The sequence below is a fragment of the Tachyglossus aculeatus genome, chromosome 20, assembly GCF_015852505.1.
Source record: "Tachyglossus aculeatus isolate mTacAcu1 chromosome 20, mTacAcu1.pri, whole genome shotgun sequence".
Classification (NCBI taxonomy): Eukaryota; Metazoa; Chordata; class Mammalia; order Monotremata; family Tachyglossidae; genus Tachyglossus; species Tachyglossus aculeatus.
Window position 1 is genome coordinate 30,523,193 of NC_052085.1, and position 15,651 is coordinate 30,538,843.

Genomic DNA, 15,651 nt, shown 5'->3' on the forward strand with positions numbered 1-15,651 from the left:
GGAAGAATCCTAAATTCACACAGAGAAAGGGCAGAGAAACACACCCAGGACTTTCACCCCAAGCGCATCAGACACAAATGTCTGAGTGGCAGCAAATGTGTCTTGTAAAACGGTGCATACGAAGCAATGCTAGGCCTCGAAACTGAAGGGATCTTGGGAGACAGAACAGGGGCCGGGGGGGAGAGGAATATGAAAGTATGGATGTGATTTTCTTAATCGCCTTTCTGGAGGAATTCTCATTTGAGAACGTTTTGGAAAAAAAAAAAACAAAGTCTTCAACGCAGCTACCACCTAAACTTCTTGTCCACAAAGCTTTCTGATTTCTTTTTTTAGCTGGATCCCAGCGCTTTCCTGTTGCCATGACGACAAGTGTGCCAGTAGTTAATATAAAAGATACCGGCTCCTGCTTTTTTTTTCAGCCAAAAATCTGTTCTAGTGGCGGAGCGAAGTGAGCTGTGCACAGAGGGGAAGGTTACCCTCGTGAAATCAAGGCTTATTTTCGGTCGAAGGAGGCAGGAAACTTGTTTCTAGGGGAAGCAAGGTGCTAGTAAGCCCTTCTTCCTAGGAAGAAAACCTCCCCTTGTGGTTTTTTTGAAAGATCTGGAGAGTAGGTCAACTGGAAGAATTAAGACCTCAGGCAAAGATATGTAGCCCTATACTGAACTCTTAGGAGAATACAGTGCAATAGAGTCAGTCCACAAGGCCCCTGCCGTCAAGAAGTTTACAATCTAGTGGGGGAGAGGACATTAATCTGATTATCTCGTACCTACCCCAGTACTTAGCACAGTGCTTGGCAGAAAGTGCTGAATCAATCAATCAATCAATCGTATTTATTGAGCACTTACTGTGTGCAGAGCACTGTATTAAGTGCTTGGGAAGTACAAGTTGGCAACATATAGAGACAGTCCCTACCCAACAGTGGGCTCAGAGTCTAAAAGAGGGAGACAGAGAGCAAAACCAAACATATTAACAAAATAAAATAAATAGAATAGATATGTACAAGTAAAATAGAGTAATAAATATGTACAAACATATATACATATATACAGGTGCTGTGGGGAAGGGAAGGAGGTAAGATGGGATGGAGAGGGGACGAGGGGGAGAGGAAGGAAGGGACTCAAGTCTGGGAAGGCCTCCTGGAGGAGGTGAGCTCTCAGAATGAATGCCATCCTGTTTTTATTACTATTATCATAACCTGGAAGCCGGATCAGAGTGAGGTTGAATTGGATCAAAAAGAGAAGAAATTAACCCGAACAGCAGATGCTGTTTCCTAAAAGCTGTATTCTGCCGGTAAATAGCGCTTTATCCGCTCTCCCTCCGCCGGCTCCCCACGTCAAGGAAGCAGGAAATCTAACTGATGTATTTCTTCATATGTATGTTAATGATTAATGTATTTGTTAGTGATCCTGACGGGCCTTCCTCCCCTCCTCAAAAGCCAATAGTGCCTCCCCGTGCCCCCTGGGCATAATGCCAGAGCCCCAGTCTCTTGGCTTTCCAACAGTTTATTTCCTTCCTACCTGCCATTCACTCCCCAGTCCGTCCCCTGAGCTCCTCCCCGAACAAACCTGCTTGCTGACTGCTCAACTGAGTGTCTCTCACAGTCTCCTCTCCCACCTCCAACCTATACTTATCCACTCTAGCCCACATCCGAAACTCCCTGTCCCTTCAAATCCACCAGACCTCCACTCTTCTTCCCATCTTGGAAGCCCTCCTGAAACCTCACCTCCTCCAGGAGGTCTTCCCTGATGGATTGCCTTTCCCTTAGCTCACATGGCCCCAAGTGCATTTTAAAAACCCGGAACTGTCCGAGGGACTTAAAGGCATAATGTTTTTCCGTGGTCTGCTATTTAAGCACTTGTTTATCCACTTATCCGTCTTTCTAATCTCTTGCTACAACCAGTTGAATATCTCATTTTCCCCTTATCTGGCTCCAAAGTGTCCATCTGCACCCGCACTCCATTAGCTCCGAAGCGTCTTAGCAGCAGGGACCAGATGTTTCACCTCCTTTGAACTCTCCCAGCAAGCTAGTACAGTGCTTTGTATATAGGCAGGTTCTCAATAAATACCACTCAAGGATTGATTGATTTTTATCCATTCTCTTTCTATTTTCATAATTATCATTATTACTATTAGTTATAATGATGCTACAAATAAACAATAATAATTGTGGTATTAAGCACTTACTATACTAAGCTCTGAGTAAGAGGCGAGATAATCAGGTCCCACATGGGGCTCACAGTCTAAATAGGAGGGAGAGCAGGTACTGAAACCCCATTTTGTTGATGAGGGAACTGGGGCCCAGGGAAGCAAAATGACTTGCTCAAGGTCACACAGCAGACAAGTGGCAGAGCCGGAATTAGAACTCAGGTCCGTGCCACACTGCTTCCCTAGTCAATTTGACTAGTCAATTAGTCCATTTCTGTCCACATATCTCCCTTTTATTAGACTGTGAGCCCCATGAAGGCAGGGGATCACATCTTATACTGCTCCTGAAGTGGAAGCAGCTTGGTTTAGTTGAATGAGCCCAGGCCTGGGGGTCGTAGGATTCAGGTTCTAATTCTGGCTCTGACACTCCCTTGCTGTGTGACCTTGGGTAAGCCACTTCACTTCTCTGGGCCTCTGTTTCCTCATCTGTAAAATGAGGATTCATTATCTGTTCTCCAGCCTACATAGGCCGTGAGCCCGATGAGGGACAGGAACTGTGTCCGGCCTGATGATTTTATCTTGACCCCGATGCTTAGTACAGTGCTTTGCACATAGTAAGCACCTAACAAATACCGCCACTATGTTCCCAGACCCTTAGTTCCGTGCTTTGCCGTCGGTAGATACTTAGTAAGAGTTGTTGAAGATGACCTAATGGAAAGAGCATGGGCCTGGAAGTGGGAAGGACCTGGGTTCTAATCCTGACTCCGCTACTTGTCTGCTCTGTGACCTTGGACAACTCACTTCACTTTTCTGTGCCTCAGTTACCCCACCTGTCAAATGGGGATTAAGACTGTGAGCCTCGTTTGGGCCATGGGCTGTGTCGAACCTGATTAGCTCATATCGTCTCTATATGTTGCCAACTTGTACTTCCCAAGCACTTAGTACAGTGCTCTGCACACAGTAAGCGCTCAATAAATACGATTGAATGAATGAATACCTACTCCATTGCTTAGTAAAAATAATAATAATGATTATAGTATTTGTTAAATGCTTTCTATATGTCAAACACTGTTCTAGTTGGTGCCTGGCACATAGTATGTACTTAACACCATAAAAATGGGGTTGGGGGGGAATGAAACACCTTCTAGAATGCTGATAGTGAAGGTTAAAAAAAAATCCTCTTTACCATCTTTCATCATCCTGAAACAGCGTTGGAATGCTTCCTGTGAATATTAGCTTCCGAGTCATCCTTCTTTCTACCCTGAAACCTTCCTTGTATTAATTATTCAGTTTTCTGTCTATAAAGCAGAGTTATGGCCATAATTCATAAACTCATGAACCCTATGGAGGAAACAAAATCTGCCCGTTGCCCGGGTGAATCTGCAAGAAGCTGTAGCTATTTTGGCTGTCTTTAACCAAAAAAAAAAAACAGCTTTGCAGCCTTGTCTTCATAATGATTAGGCACAGCTTCGGTGGAAAATGTTATTGTAGGCCCTTATTTCTGGGGATGCAGGAAAGGGCTGGTTGCCAAGATTCCAGCATAGGAACCCATTTGCTGCAAGGGCAGGTGGGCTTGGGAAAGCTAGTGGGATCCCTGGACACCCCATTTCATCTGGAGTTTGTCACCTCCGACTTCAGGGATTGCCTCTCTATGATGTGAACAAATTGGAGTCTCTTGTCCTGAGCTTCTGGGTGGGCAGGAACGTGCCCTCGGGGGTCTTGCCAGGCGAGCGGGCTCCCTTGCCCCATTCCGTGACAGCCCAGGGTTGGCTCTACATCCCTTCCCGCTCCGCCCCTTCCCCTTGAGGTGGGATGAAGAGGCTGAGAGAAGGGAGGGGAGAGGAGGAAAGCTGAGCCGAGCTGAGGCGGCAGCAGCGCTGATGTGATTTGTTTTAGTGTCTCTCTTCCCCCACTAGATTGTGAGCTCTGGGCGGGCAGGGAGTCCAGTACAGTGCTTGGTACAGAGCCCTGCGCAGGTGGCAATAGCTACCATTGATTGATTGATGGCAGAATCACTGAAACTGCCCCCCTTCTCTCCCTCACACCCCTCGGGGCAACTCCAGATGATCCTGGACAATGTCCGAGTTACCCCCGGCACAGATGGGAATGAGGATACCCCTCCAAAGCAGAGTGGCAGCTGCTTTCGCTGGCCCAAGTCGGAAGGTGACATTGTGGGTGGTCTAGTGGATAGAGCACGGGCCTGGGGTCAGAAGGGCCTCAGTTCTAATCCTGGCTCCACCACACGTCTGCTGTGTGGCCTTGGGCAAGTCACTCCACTTCTTTGTGCTTCACTTACTTCATCTGTAAAATGGGGATTAAGACTGTGAGCCCCATGTGGGTCAAGGGACTGTGTTCAAACTGATTAGCTTCTATCAATCAATCAATCATATTTATTGAGCGCTTACTGTGTGCAGAGCACTGTACTAAGCGCTTGGGAAGTACAAGTTGGCAACATATAGAGATAGTCCCTACCCAACAGTGGGCTCACAGTCTACCCCAGCACTTAGTACAGTGTACACAGACAGTGCTTAGCAAGTACCATAAAAAAATAAAAGGGACCTGACTGCACCACTGACCTGTTGGGAGACCTTGGGCATGTCATTTAATTTCTCTGGGCCTCAGTTTCCTCCACTGTAAAGTGGGGTATGATACCAACTCTCCTTTCCTCTTAGACCGTGAGCCCCGTTTGGGACAGGGATTGTGTCTGATCTGATTATCTTATAACTACTTTAGCGCCCGCATGTAGTAAATGGTTAACAAATGCCACTGTCATCATGGCAACTCCATTCTCCCCGAGATGAGAAGCAGCTTGGACTTTGCACCCTCCACGTGAACTGGGAGTAGAACAATTTCAAGCATTCATGCCTTGACCGTGAGCGTAATGATGTATCACCCCCAATCCTAGCTACATGAAGAGTGCGAACTCCTAGTGGGAATTTTATTCGAACATCTCTTTTTTCATGACGGAATTCGGGATCCTGTGGATCTCTCTTCAGGGTCTACGGATGTCGATGATTTGGGGGAGAAGCCTGCGGGTCTGGTGATATTTCACTGGATGACTAGCGGGGGGCATGGCTCTATGCCTGGAATTTTTTTTTAATGATTTTTTTTAAGTACTTACTCGGTGCCAAACATTGTACTAAGTGCTGGGGTAGATAAAAGTTCATCAGGTTGGACACGGTCCCTGTCCCACGTGGGTCTCACAGACTTAATCCCCACTTTGCAGATGAGGGAACCGAAGCGCAGAGAAGTGAAGTGACTTGCCCATGGCCACACGGACAAGTGGCAGAGCCTGAATTAGAACCCAGGTCCTTCTGACTCCCAGCTCCGGGCTCTATCCCGTAGGCCACACTGTGATCGTGGCTCAGCGGAAAGAGCCCGGGCTTTGGAGTCAGAGGTCATGGGTTCATCCCAGCTCCGCCGCTTGTCAGCTGTGTGACTTCGGGTAAGTCACTTCACTTCTCTGGGCCTCGGTTACCCCAACTGTAAAATGGAGATTAAGATTGTGAGCCCCACATGGGACAACCTGATCACCTTGTATCCTCCCCAGCGCTTAGAACAGTGCTTTGCACGTAGTAAGCGCTTAACAAATACCAAAAGTATTCTTCTAGACTGTGAGCCCACTGTTGGGTAGGGACCGTCTCTATATGTTGCCAATTTGTACTTCCCAAGCTCTTAGTACAGTGCTGTGCACACAGTAGCGCTCAATAAATACGATTGAACGAATGAATGAACCATGCCTGGAATTTGAAACGCGGTGATGCCAGAGACGGGATTGGTACTGGGGAGGGCCAAGGGAGGGCATGGAGACTGGAGATAATTTTAGGATTTTCCTATCCAGGTGGCGGGAGATGAGTCTCTTTTCCACAGAGGACTCCCTGGCAGGTTCCCAGCTGGGACATGGTACAGACTGTGAGATTGGGCCATTTCCCTCCACTGGATTAAGAAACAGCTCAAGGCTCAGCGGAGCTCTCTCGGGACCTTTCAGCCTCAGAGTTTTCCCAGGCCCTTGAGGGGAAACTTATCCTCAAAGCTTTTCTGAAAAGAAACCGGTGCACAGAGCAGGAGCCAATGCCCCAAGTAGGATTATGATGAAAATATTCTCCGTTCTCAAGCTAATAAGCATTCCCCAATGCCTGCTTTTGAGGGCAGGAACAGAGAGGGGAGAGAGGCCGCCGGCTGAAAATCCTCACAAGTGCACAGTACACCGCTTACTCTAAATGTGGTTTTCCTTTTCTCGGTGTGTCCCCACAGAGCCATGTTCGACTATGACAAGAGCAAAGACAGCGGACTCCCGAGCCAGGGCCTCAGTTTCAAGTACGGAGACATCCTGCACGTCATCAACGCCTCAGACGATGAATGGTGGCAAGCGAGGAGGGTCGGACTGGATGGGGACAGCGAGGAGATGGGTGTCATCCCCAGCAAACGGAGGTAAAGGCGCTCTCCCCTCGTGTCAGGTCGACTCCGGCGGCGGGTGGGAGGGTCAATCAATCAATCAATCAATCGTATTTATTGAGCGCTTACTATGTGCAGAGCACTGTACTAAGCGCTTGGGAAGTACAAATTGGCAACACATAGAGACAGTCCCTACCCAACAGTGGGCTCACAGTCTAAAAGGGGGAGACAGAGAACAGAACCAAACATACCAACAAAATAAAATAGGATAGAAATGTACAAGTAAAATAAATAAATAAATAAATAAATAGAGTAATAAATATGTACAACCATATATACATATATACAGGTGCTATGGGGAAGGGAAGGAGGTAAGATGGGGGGATGGAGAGGGGGACGAGGGGGAGAGGAACCCCACATTGTGTGGGGTGAAATGTCCTGAAGTTAACCATCGATCAATCAGTCGTGTTTATCAAGCGCTTACTGCTTGCAGAGCACTATACTACGCACTTGGAAAATTGCAATATAACAGAGTTAGCAGACACGTTCCCTGCCCACAAGAAGCTTACAGTCAGTCAATCAATCAATCGTATTTATTGAGCGCTTACTGTGTGCAGAGCACTGTACTAAGTGTTTGGGAAGTCCAAGTTGGCAACATATAGAGACAGTCCCTACCCAACAGTGGGCTCACAGTCTAAAAGGGGGGACAGAGAACAAAACCAAACAGTCTAGAGGGGGCGATTCCTCTAAAAGAGTCACCTTCTGTAAAAATGGTGTCTTTCTTCCTTTCCTCTTCATCGCCTCGAAAAAATTCTGGGGAGCAATCCAAATGCCGTTCTGTTCATTTCCTGTCTCTCTTGATTTCCTGTCTTTGAAGAGGCAGAGCACTCCAAAGTTGCCTTCATTTTCTCCTCCCCCAAAATGAAGGCCGATAGAGAGCTGCCCTCCAACTCCCTGAGGCTAGGGTGAAGAATCCTAGTTCACCTGCCTCGATGGTTTTGAACTTTTCCTCTGGAAACTGGTATATTTGTGCAAATCCTTGGGGCTTGGGAAACAGGCAGTAGAGTTCCTTTCTCTTCCCAGCGTAGATCCAGTAGGAAATGTCTCTCGAGTGGCCCCTGGGTCCAGGACTCCCAGAATGAACCCTGTTCTCCCTAACAAGTGACATTTTTTTTTTTAATGGTATTAAGCATTATGTGCCAAGCACTGCTCTGAGCTCTGGGGTTGGGCACAGTCCAAGTCCAACATGGGGCTCACAGTCTTAATCCCCATTTTACAGATGAGGGAACTGAGGCCCAGAGAAGGGAAGTGACTTGCCCTATCAGGCAAGTGGCGGAGCTGGGATTAGGATCAAAGTCCTCAGATTCCCAGGCCCTGGCTTTTTCCACGGGACTATGTTGCTTCCCCCTTAAATAGTCCTTATTCCTGTTAGTTCCACACCTTTCCTCCGAGGAGCTCCAAGCGCTTTTTCCAATGGATTCTCTTAGGTAATCGTCACTTCCCCACAGTTCTAGCCCTTTCTCTAACCCCTTGGGTTGCAGTCACTCCAGTAGCGGAGGAAAGCCAAAGCTAGGGGCAAAGAGACCAAGTAAATCAAATTTCAGTCCCCATTTTAGCTTCTGCTGGATGCAGTCGAGCAAGAGGAAGTTCCAACTTATGGTCACTGGAGGAATTATGGCTCCAAATTTTCTGGGATCCCTGGATGATTTCCAGCCCTAGTTCTTACTGATTAAAGAAGGGCGGGAAAACTATTTAACATTGGATTTTGTTAAGGTCACTCTTGAGCTGCTCCAGTATCTTTTGTTCATCTAGGAACCCTTGCTTTGAGGTCTAAATTTGGGATCTTGAAGCCACAGTGGAGGATAAATCTCAGAAGTAACCAAACAAATTAGGTTTTCAACCAAGTGGGATAAAAAACAAAAATCCGTCCTCTCCGTAATAATAATAGTATTTGTTAAGCCCTTACTATGTGTCAAGCACTATTCTAAGCGCTGGGGTAGATACAGGCTAAACAGGTTGGACACAGTCCCTGTCCCACATAGGGCTCACAGTCTTAATCCCCATTTTACAGATGAGGTAACTGAGGCACAGAGAAGTGAAGTGACTTGCCCCAGGTCATACAGCAAACGGCATGATCAATCAATCAATAGTATTTATTGAGAATTTACTACATGCAGAGCACTGTACAAGGCGCTTGGGAGAGTATGACATAACAGAGTTGGTAGACACATTCCCTGCCCACAATGAGCTTACAGTCCGATAATAACAATAATAATAATAATTATGGTATTTGCTAAGCACTTACTGTGTGCCAAGCACCGTTCTGAGCACTGGGATAGATACAAGGTAAGCAGGTTGTCCAGCGTGGGGCTCCAAGTCGTAATCCCCATTTTACAGATGAGGTAACTGAGGCCCAGAGAAGCTAAGTGACTTGCCCAAAGTCACACAGCCGACAAGAGGCGGAGCTGGGATTAGAACCCATGACCTCCGACTCCCAAGCCTGTGCTCTTTCCACTAAGCCACACTGCTTCTGTACGAAGCTCTTGGGAGAGCAGGTCCGCTGCTTTGGGCGCCGGCCCTAGTCTAGGAAACCCACATCAGCCCCGGTCGTATTTATTGGATGCCATCCTGCCACCTCCCCGCTGTTTTCAACAGAGAGCTGGCTTTTGACCTTGTACCCAGGAGGTGCTCAATCAATTCTACTATTAATAATAATTCGAGACTGTGAGCCCACTGTTGGGTAGGGACCGTCTCTAGATTCATCCATTCATTCAGTCGTATTTATTGAGCGCTTACTGTGTGCAGAGCACTGGACTAAGCGCTTGGGAAGTCCAAGTTGGCAACATATAGAGACGGTCCCTACCCAACAGTGGGCTCAGAGTCTAGAAGGTGGGTTCAAAGTCTAGAAGTCTGCTTCTTATCGGTCTGTCTGCGGTCTGGGACCTGAGGAGCTCACGGAAATGCCCAGATGTTGCCAACTTGTACTTCCTAAGCGCTTAGTACAGTGCTGTGCACACAGTAAGCGCTCAATAAATACAATTGATTGATTGATTTTGACCTCAAACAAAAGAAGCTGGCAGGGTTTGGTTACCCAAAGAGGAAGCATATCTTATGCTTCCTTCTCCTTCCGTTGAACTGTCCCAAGTGCTTGGCACGGCACGGAGTGCTTTGCACATAGCAAGCGCTTAATAATTGCCGTTACTATTATCCAAAGGCCGTTCAATAAATACAGCCGCCGTTCCTGCCAAGATGGAGACCTCACATGGGCTAGTTCCTCCCAGGCGATAACACAAATGGGAGTGATAAATAGCCAGCTGACACACACCGGACTTCCCGGACAAATGGTGGAGCAGCACGGACCGTCCATCCCTCCAGAATTCTTTTGGCTGCAAACGTTGTTGCGAATTGGCAGGGCATCTTTGCCGCCTGACAGAGTTGGGATGGATATCGTCTCACGCGGAGACAAATGAGTTGACCCCAGACAAAGCCGTTGACGTTCTGCTGTCCGAAAGAGAGTGTTTGTTGGTGACTCTGACTCTTTCTGACGGCAAAACCTTTCAAACTGGCCACGGGGAGGTTTTCTTTTTTTCCACCTCTAATTTTCGTTCAGTGACAATCCTCCTGTCCTAGGATAATTAGGGGATAATAAGCTTACTCAGCGCTGCCATGGCTACCAAAGGAGAAGGCAGAGTCTTAAAGCGTCTCTGGTTCAGAAAGAAAAGCTTTGGGCCCAGTGATCGAATGCTATTTCCGAGCAGTGCTCCGTAGAAAGCTTTCTGAAGAGGGCACATGCAAGCCGGGAGAGCAGAGGACAATGCTCAGAGCTCAGTGTGGTGCTTGGCACATAGTAAGAGCTTAACGAGTACTGTTGTCATTATTATTGCCTTTATCATCATCATCATCATCAATCGTATTTATTGAGCGCTTACCATGTGCAGAGCACTGGACTAAGCGCTTGGGAAGTACAAGTTGGCAACATACAGAGACAGTCCCTACCCAACAGTGGGCTCACAGTCTCGAAGGGGGAGACAGAGAACAAAACCAAACATACTAACAAAATAAAATAAATTATCATATGACTGTTGTCATTATTATTCCTATTAAAGACCCAGTGAAGCACTAACTCAAACAAGGCAGGGATTGGAGTGAGACCGTTTCTGCAGACCAGACTAGTGGAAAGCCATGGGTGAGCGGGGGGAATGGGGAGTGTGTCTCTGTCTTCCAGAAAGGACTTGCCAAAGATTGGGGTGCCAGGAGAGAAAACAAAGACAGGCCTCTTAATAATAATAATAATAATGATGGCATTTATTAAGCGCTTACTGTGTGCAAAGCACCGTTCTAAGCATTAGGGAAGTTACAAGGTGATCAGGTTGTCGCATTGGGGGCTCACAGTCTAAGCGCTGGGGTAATGAGGTAACTGAGGCCCAGAAAAGTTAAGTGAGTTGCCCAGAGTCACACAGCTGACAAATGGTGGAGCCGGGATTTGAACCCATGACCTCCGACTCCAAAGCCCGTGCTCTTTCCACTGAGCCACGCTGCTTCTCTTACGAAGCAAAGCCATTAACACAGCGAGGACCAAATCCTACGTGCAAACAACAGGGTGGGATATGCCAGGCACATGACAGACCCTTTATCTACACTCTCACCATCAATAAGCAGCCTCATCTTATAAAGGGAAGGGCAACAGTAGTGGTAATAGCCTTGGTAGCAGTGGTGTTTATTGAGCATCTCCTGAATGCCGGGAACTGTGTGAAACACTCAGAAGCTCAACAGACACCCAAGACAGAGAGAAATCTATGATCAGCAGAAGCGGAATGAAATGAAGGTGAATAATGGTGATGTGTCAAGCACTGTTCTAAGCACACGGTTCACTTAAGATGCAAGTTAATCATTCAGTCAGTCATTCATTCAATCGTATTTATTGGTTACGTTCCCATGATTTCCATCCCAAGCCACAAAATGGCATTGGTTCACTCAAAACTCAGCCCATTTCCAGTCTCTCATGACCCTCCTTGTGCTCGGAAAGGTGCCCTCCCTTGACATCCTGCACTCAGAATCTAGTGACTTGAACCTTTGGGGGAGTTTTGCTTATTTGATTCCTGCCGCAGTAATACCACTCCCGATTTCCTTGGGAAGTAGAGCCCAGAAAGCACTTCCCCTTCCTGGAATAACCCTCCGAACTTCATTCAGTACCCTGCCCCCCAGTAAGCACTTAATAAATACTTTCTACTACTAAATTCGGAACCCAAAACAGATTTTAACTCTAACCTATCATTTGTGTGTCAGTGCAAAAACAGAATCTCATATGTGGTACAAATTCAGTTTTTGCGGTTTCCAACTAAAGTGTCTTAGAGAAAACATCTCAGAAGGGAAATGGAAAATCACAGAGGTATGGACTGTAAGCTCGTTGTGGGCAGGGAACGTATCAGCTAATTCTGTTGTACTCTCCCGAGCACTTAGTACAGTGTTCTGCCCATAGAGATCAATAAATGCCATCAGTTGATTTATTTTTATGGAGGAGAGCCTAGAATTTGGACTGTATCGTGTTGAAACAGCTTATTAAGTGGGAGCTTTTCGAAAGGGGTCTGCTTCACACTTAAGGTACTCTCCCAAGCGCTTCGTACAGTGCTCTGCACAGAATAAATAAATATGGTTGATTGATTATGGAACAGCCATGAACTCTGGGGGTTTGTGTAAGGAGCTTTAGCTGCCTGCTCACAGCCCTGCAAACGAGAGAGTTCGTTCCTAGCTGGATATCCTGGTTTAGGCAAAGGAGTTACAGAAGCTTTAGAAGGTTGCGGGAGATAGAGAGGTGAATTAATCATTCATGAGTGGAAAAAAAGATGGCAGTTCCTGTGGCTTGACTATTGCAGATTAAATTTGAAAGATGCAGTTGAGCTGTTTCCATGCAGATATTCCGCCCTCCCTCTGAAACAAATGTATTCTGAAGCCCCACTAGGTAACTATAGAAACCTGCAACTGCTGGTTTTCCACCAGAATTATAAAAGACCCCTCAGTTAAGAGGGAGCGTGCAATTAATTATTGATTTATGAGTAGTCTGGGTTTCAGATACCCAGTGTTTCTTCTCCCCTCCCTCTTTTTTCCCATTTTGGAAAAACATAATAAAAATGGGGATGTTTTCAAGCGGCACGCGCTGTGAACACAAGAGACATTGGAAGAGAAGCAAAATGAAGCTTAGCCAACATAGGGACATGGAGCCAATCTGAAGAAGGAGTGACCAGGGCCTTAGTTTCTTAAAACGTAACCCTCATTTTTTAAAATTTCAGCCCATTCTCTGCCAGACACTTGAGGTCAACTACCTGAAGTTTATTCGGGTGTTATTCCTAAAGGATTTCATGCCCTCCTTCCTTCTTGGAAAACCTTTCCCCTTCGCATCCTCCTGGTCATTGTTACCTCCCCTACTTTAAAGCCTCCTATCTTTTTTTCTTTTTTTTTTTTAATAGTATTTGTCAGGTGCTTACTTTGTGCCAGGAACTATACTAAGCACTGGGGTAGATACAAGTTAATCAGGCTGGACAGAGTCCCCATCCCACGTGGGACTCGCAGTCTTAATCCTCATTTTACAGATGGGAGAACTGAGGTGCAGAGCAGTGAATTGATTTGCCCAAGGTCACACAGCAGACAAGCAGCAGAGCCAGGGTTAGTAATAATAATGATGGCCTTTATTAAGCGCTTACTATGTGCAAAGCACTGTTCTAAGCACTGGGGAGGTTACAAGGTGATCAGGTTGTCCCACGGGGGGCTCACAGTCTTACTCCCCATTTTACAGATGAGGTAACTGAGGCCCAGAGAAGTTAAGTGACTTGCCCAAAGTCACACAGCTGACAGTAGGCGGGGCCGGGATTTGAACCCATGACCTCTGACTCCAAAGCCCGGGCTCTTTCCACTGAGCCACGCTGCTTCTCTTCAAGCTCCTGAAACCCTGCTTCCCCTACTAGGCTGTCAGTTCCTTAAGAGTGGGGAGCGTGTCATTTACTTCCGTGCTCTCTTGTACTCTTCCAAGTGTCTAGTACAGAGCTCTGCATCTAGGAGGGGCTCAATAAATACTCTTGAATGAATGAATCTGAATGGTGAACACTGCTTCCCCCCACCTGCAAATCCTCCTCTCTCACACGCAAAATAACCACTTTTAGGAGGGCTTTAGTATTTTGTTGCGGGACCGCGGTCAAAGAGGAGGGATGTGCTCAGAGAATTGAGGGAATACCTGAGATTTTCTAGACTGTGAGCCCACTGTTGGGTAGGGACCGTCTCTCGATGTTGCCAACCTGTACTTCCCAAGCACTTAGTACAGTGCCCTGAACACAGTAAACGCTCAATAATTATGATTGATTGATGATTGATTGAAGTCACGGGGGCTGGGGAAGGGGAAAGAGGTTGTGAAAACCATTTTCCGTCGCGTTCCCCTGGACCCACGCTTTCCCGGGTGTGAGAGACCGTCCATCTCGCTTTTCCCTAGGGTGGAGAGGAAGGAACGGGCCCGGTTGAAGACCGTGAAGTTTAACGCCAAGCCAGGAGTGATTGACGCAAAAGGGGTAGGTAAAAACGTCCCCCAGCAGCCGGGCGAATGGAGACACGGCCAACACCAGGCCCCCACAGATGGCAGCCAAGCTCGGTGCTACTGCCAGGGGTCAAGGCCATCTCCGCGGTCCAAGGCGCGGCAGAATCGTTTTTCAGCCCGGTGGCTCTAGGGAATTGCCTGCTAAAGAACGGGGGAGAGGGGAGATTGCCGCTGGCACCCAGCGGGCACCGGAGTGGGTAGGATGGGGTCCGGGAAGGTGCCCCGGATTAGCTTTGAATAGAAGAAACTGCCTTAGGAAGCGTTTCCCTCCTCTTTTTCGTTTTTCAAAGACTTAAAACGAAAGCAGGCCTACGCTGGGCAGCGGATCCGGGCCCCGTGAGCCACCTCACGATTGCTGTGACAGACATTGAAAATAGATGTACCGAAAAGGATAAGAGAAGCCTCCCCGAAAACTGGCTTTTTTTCCACATTTTCGGGGAGGGAACTGTGGTGGTAGGAATTGATGAAGCGTAGGCTGGTTTCTAATCAGGGAGTGATGGCACCTAAGCGCGAGAGGGAGTCTGAAACTGGGAGACCGACTTTTCTAAAATTTGCTCCGTCAAGTTTCCAGGGGAAAGCCTGGGGGTTCCGGTTGTCTGGGGGAAACAATTTGTTTGTGTTGAGTGCTTCAGAATTTTCAGCGCAAAATTGCGATGTCTGCGGAGAAGCGGTCAGCGGGCGAAGTTGTAATTGTTGGTTTTGATGGGTGCGTCAAGAAGGTTAGATACGTTCAATTAACAAGGCCCCTTGGGCAAGTAATCCCATACTTTGTACTGAGGACCATGCAATTACCCAGTTGTCTGTTTGGCCAGAGAAGAGATTCATAAATTAGAGGATCCAGTGGGAGGTGAGACCTCCAAAACGTCAAAGCCACACGAGGCTGACGTCCAAACTAGCGATCGCTCGTTTTCAATGAATTGTGCGTTTATGGCTCTAACCGAGGAAAGGATTGAATTCCCCATTTGTTTCCCCCGTGCCACGGTTCCTGTTTTCTTCGGGGCCTTGATGTTCTCGTTGCTTGCGCCTAGGAGACAGCGTTGGGGTGGCAGGAGCTAGGGTGGGGAGGAACCAGAGGGGTCCATCGGAACATAGGATCGACATTCCCCAGTCCCCGTCACTCAGAATATAGGGAGGTTTCCAGCCTGGTGGTTAATGAGCGGCTCGCGAGGCCGGCAGAGCTGGTCAGATTGCCCGAAAGGAGACTTCCTAAGGATCGGGAGACGCGGAGGCAAAAGAAAAATGGCACCAGGCGCTTGCAAACATCAAACTTAACTCAGTCATATTTATCAAGCACTTACCGTGTGTAGAGCACTATACTGAGCACTTGGGAGAGTTCGATATAACAATAAACAGACAAAAACAGGACGAGCCAACCGGGGCCCGGCCTTTGGTTAAGCAAGGTGTGGCCGGGACTGTGGCTCCTCATTGGTCTTTCCAGCCACTTCTCCACTCATTCATCTCATTCATGAGAAGCAGCGTGGCTCAATGGGAAGAGCATGGGCTTGGGAGGTCTTGAGTTCAAATCCTGGCTG

The 15,651-nt window shown here is 47.5% G+C and overlaps 1 protein-coding gene across 8 annotated transcripts in view; it reads left to right on the forward strand.

Annotated features, from left to right (window-relative positions):
• Positions 1–15,651, forward strand: part of DLG2 (discs large MAGUK scaffold protein 2) — a 793,095-nt gene that overhangs the window by 728,967 nt on the left and 48,477 nt on the right. For all 8 annotated transcript variants that reach the window (XM_038761625.1, XM_038761626.1, XM_038761629.1 and 5 more), the window contains 2 exons: positions 6,400–6,576; positions 14,018–14,093. In XM_038761625.1, the coding sequence (XP_038617553.1) occupies positions 6,400–6,576; positions 14,018–14,093 (253 nt within the window). The remainder of the gene's footprint in view (positions 1–6,399; positions 6,577–14,017; positions 14,094–15,651) is intronic.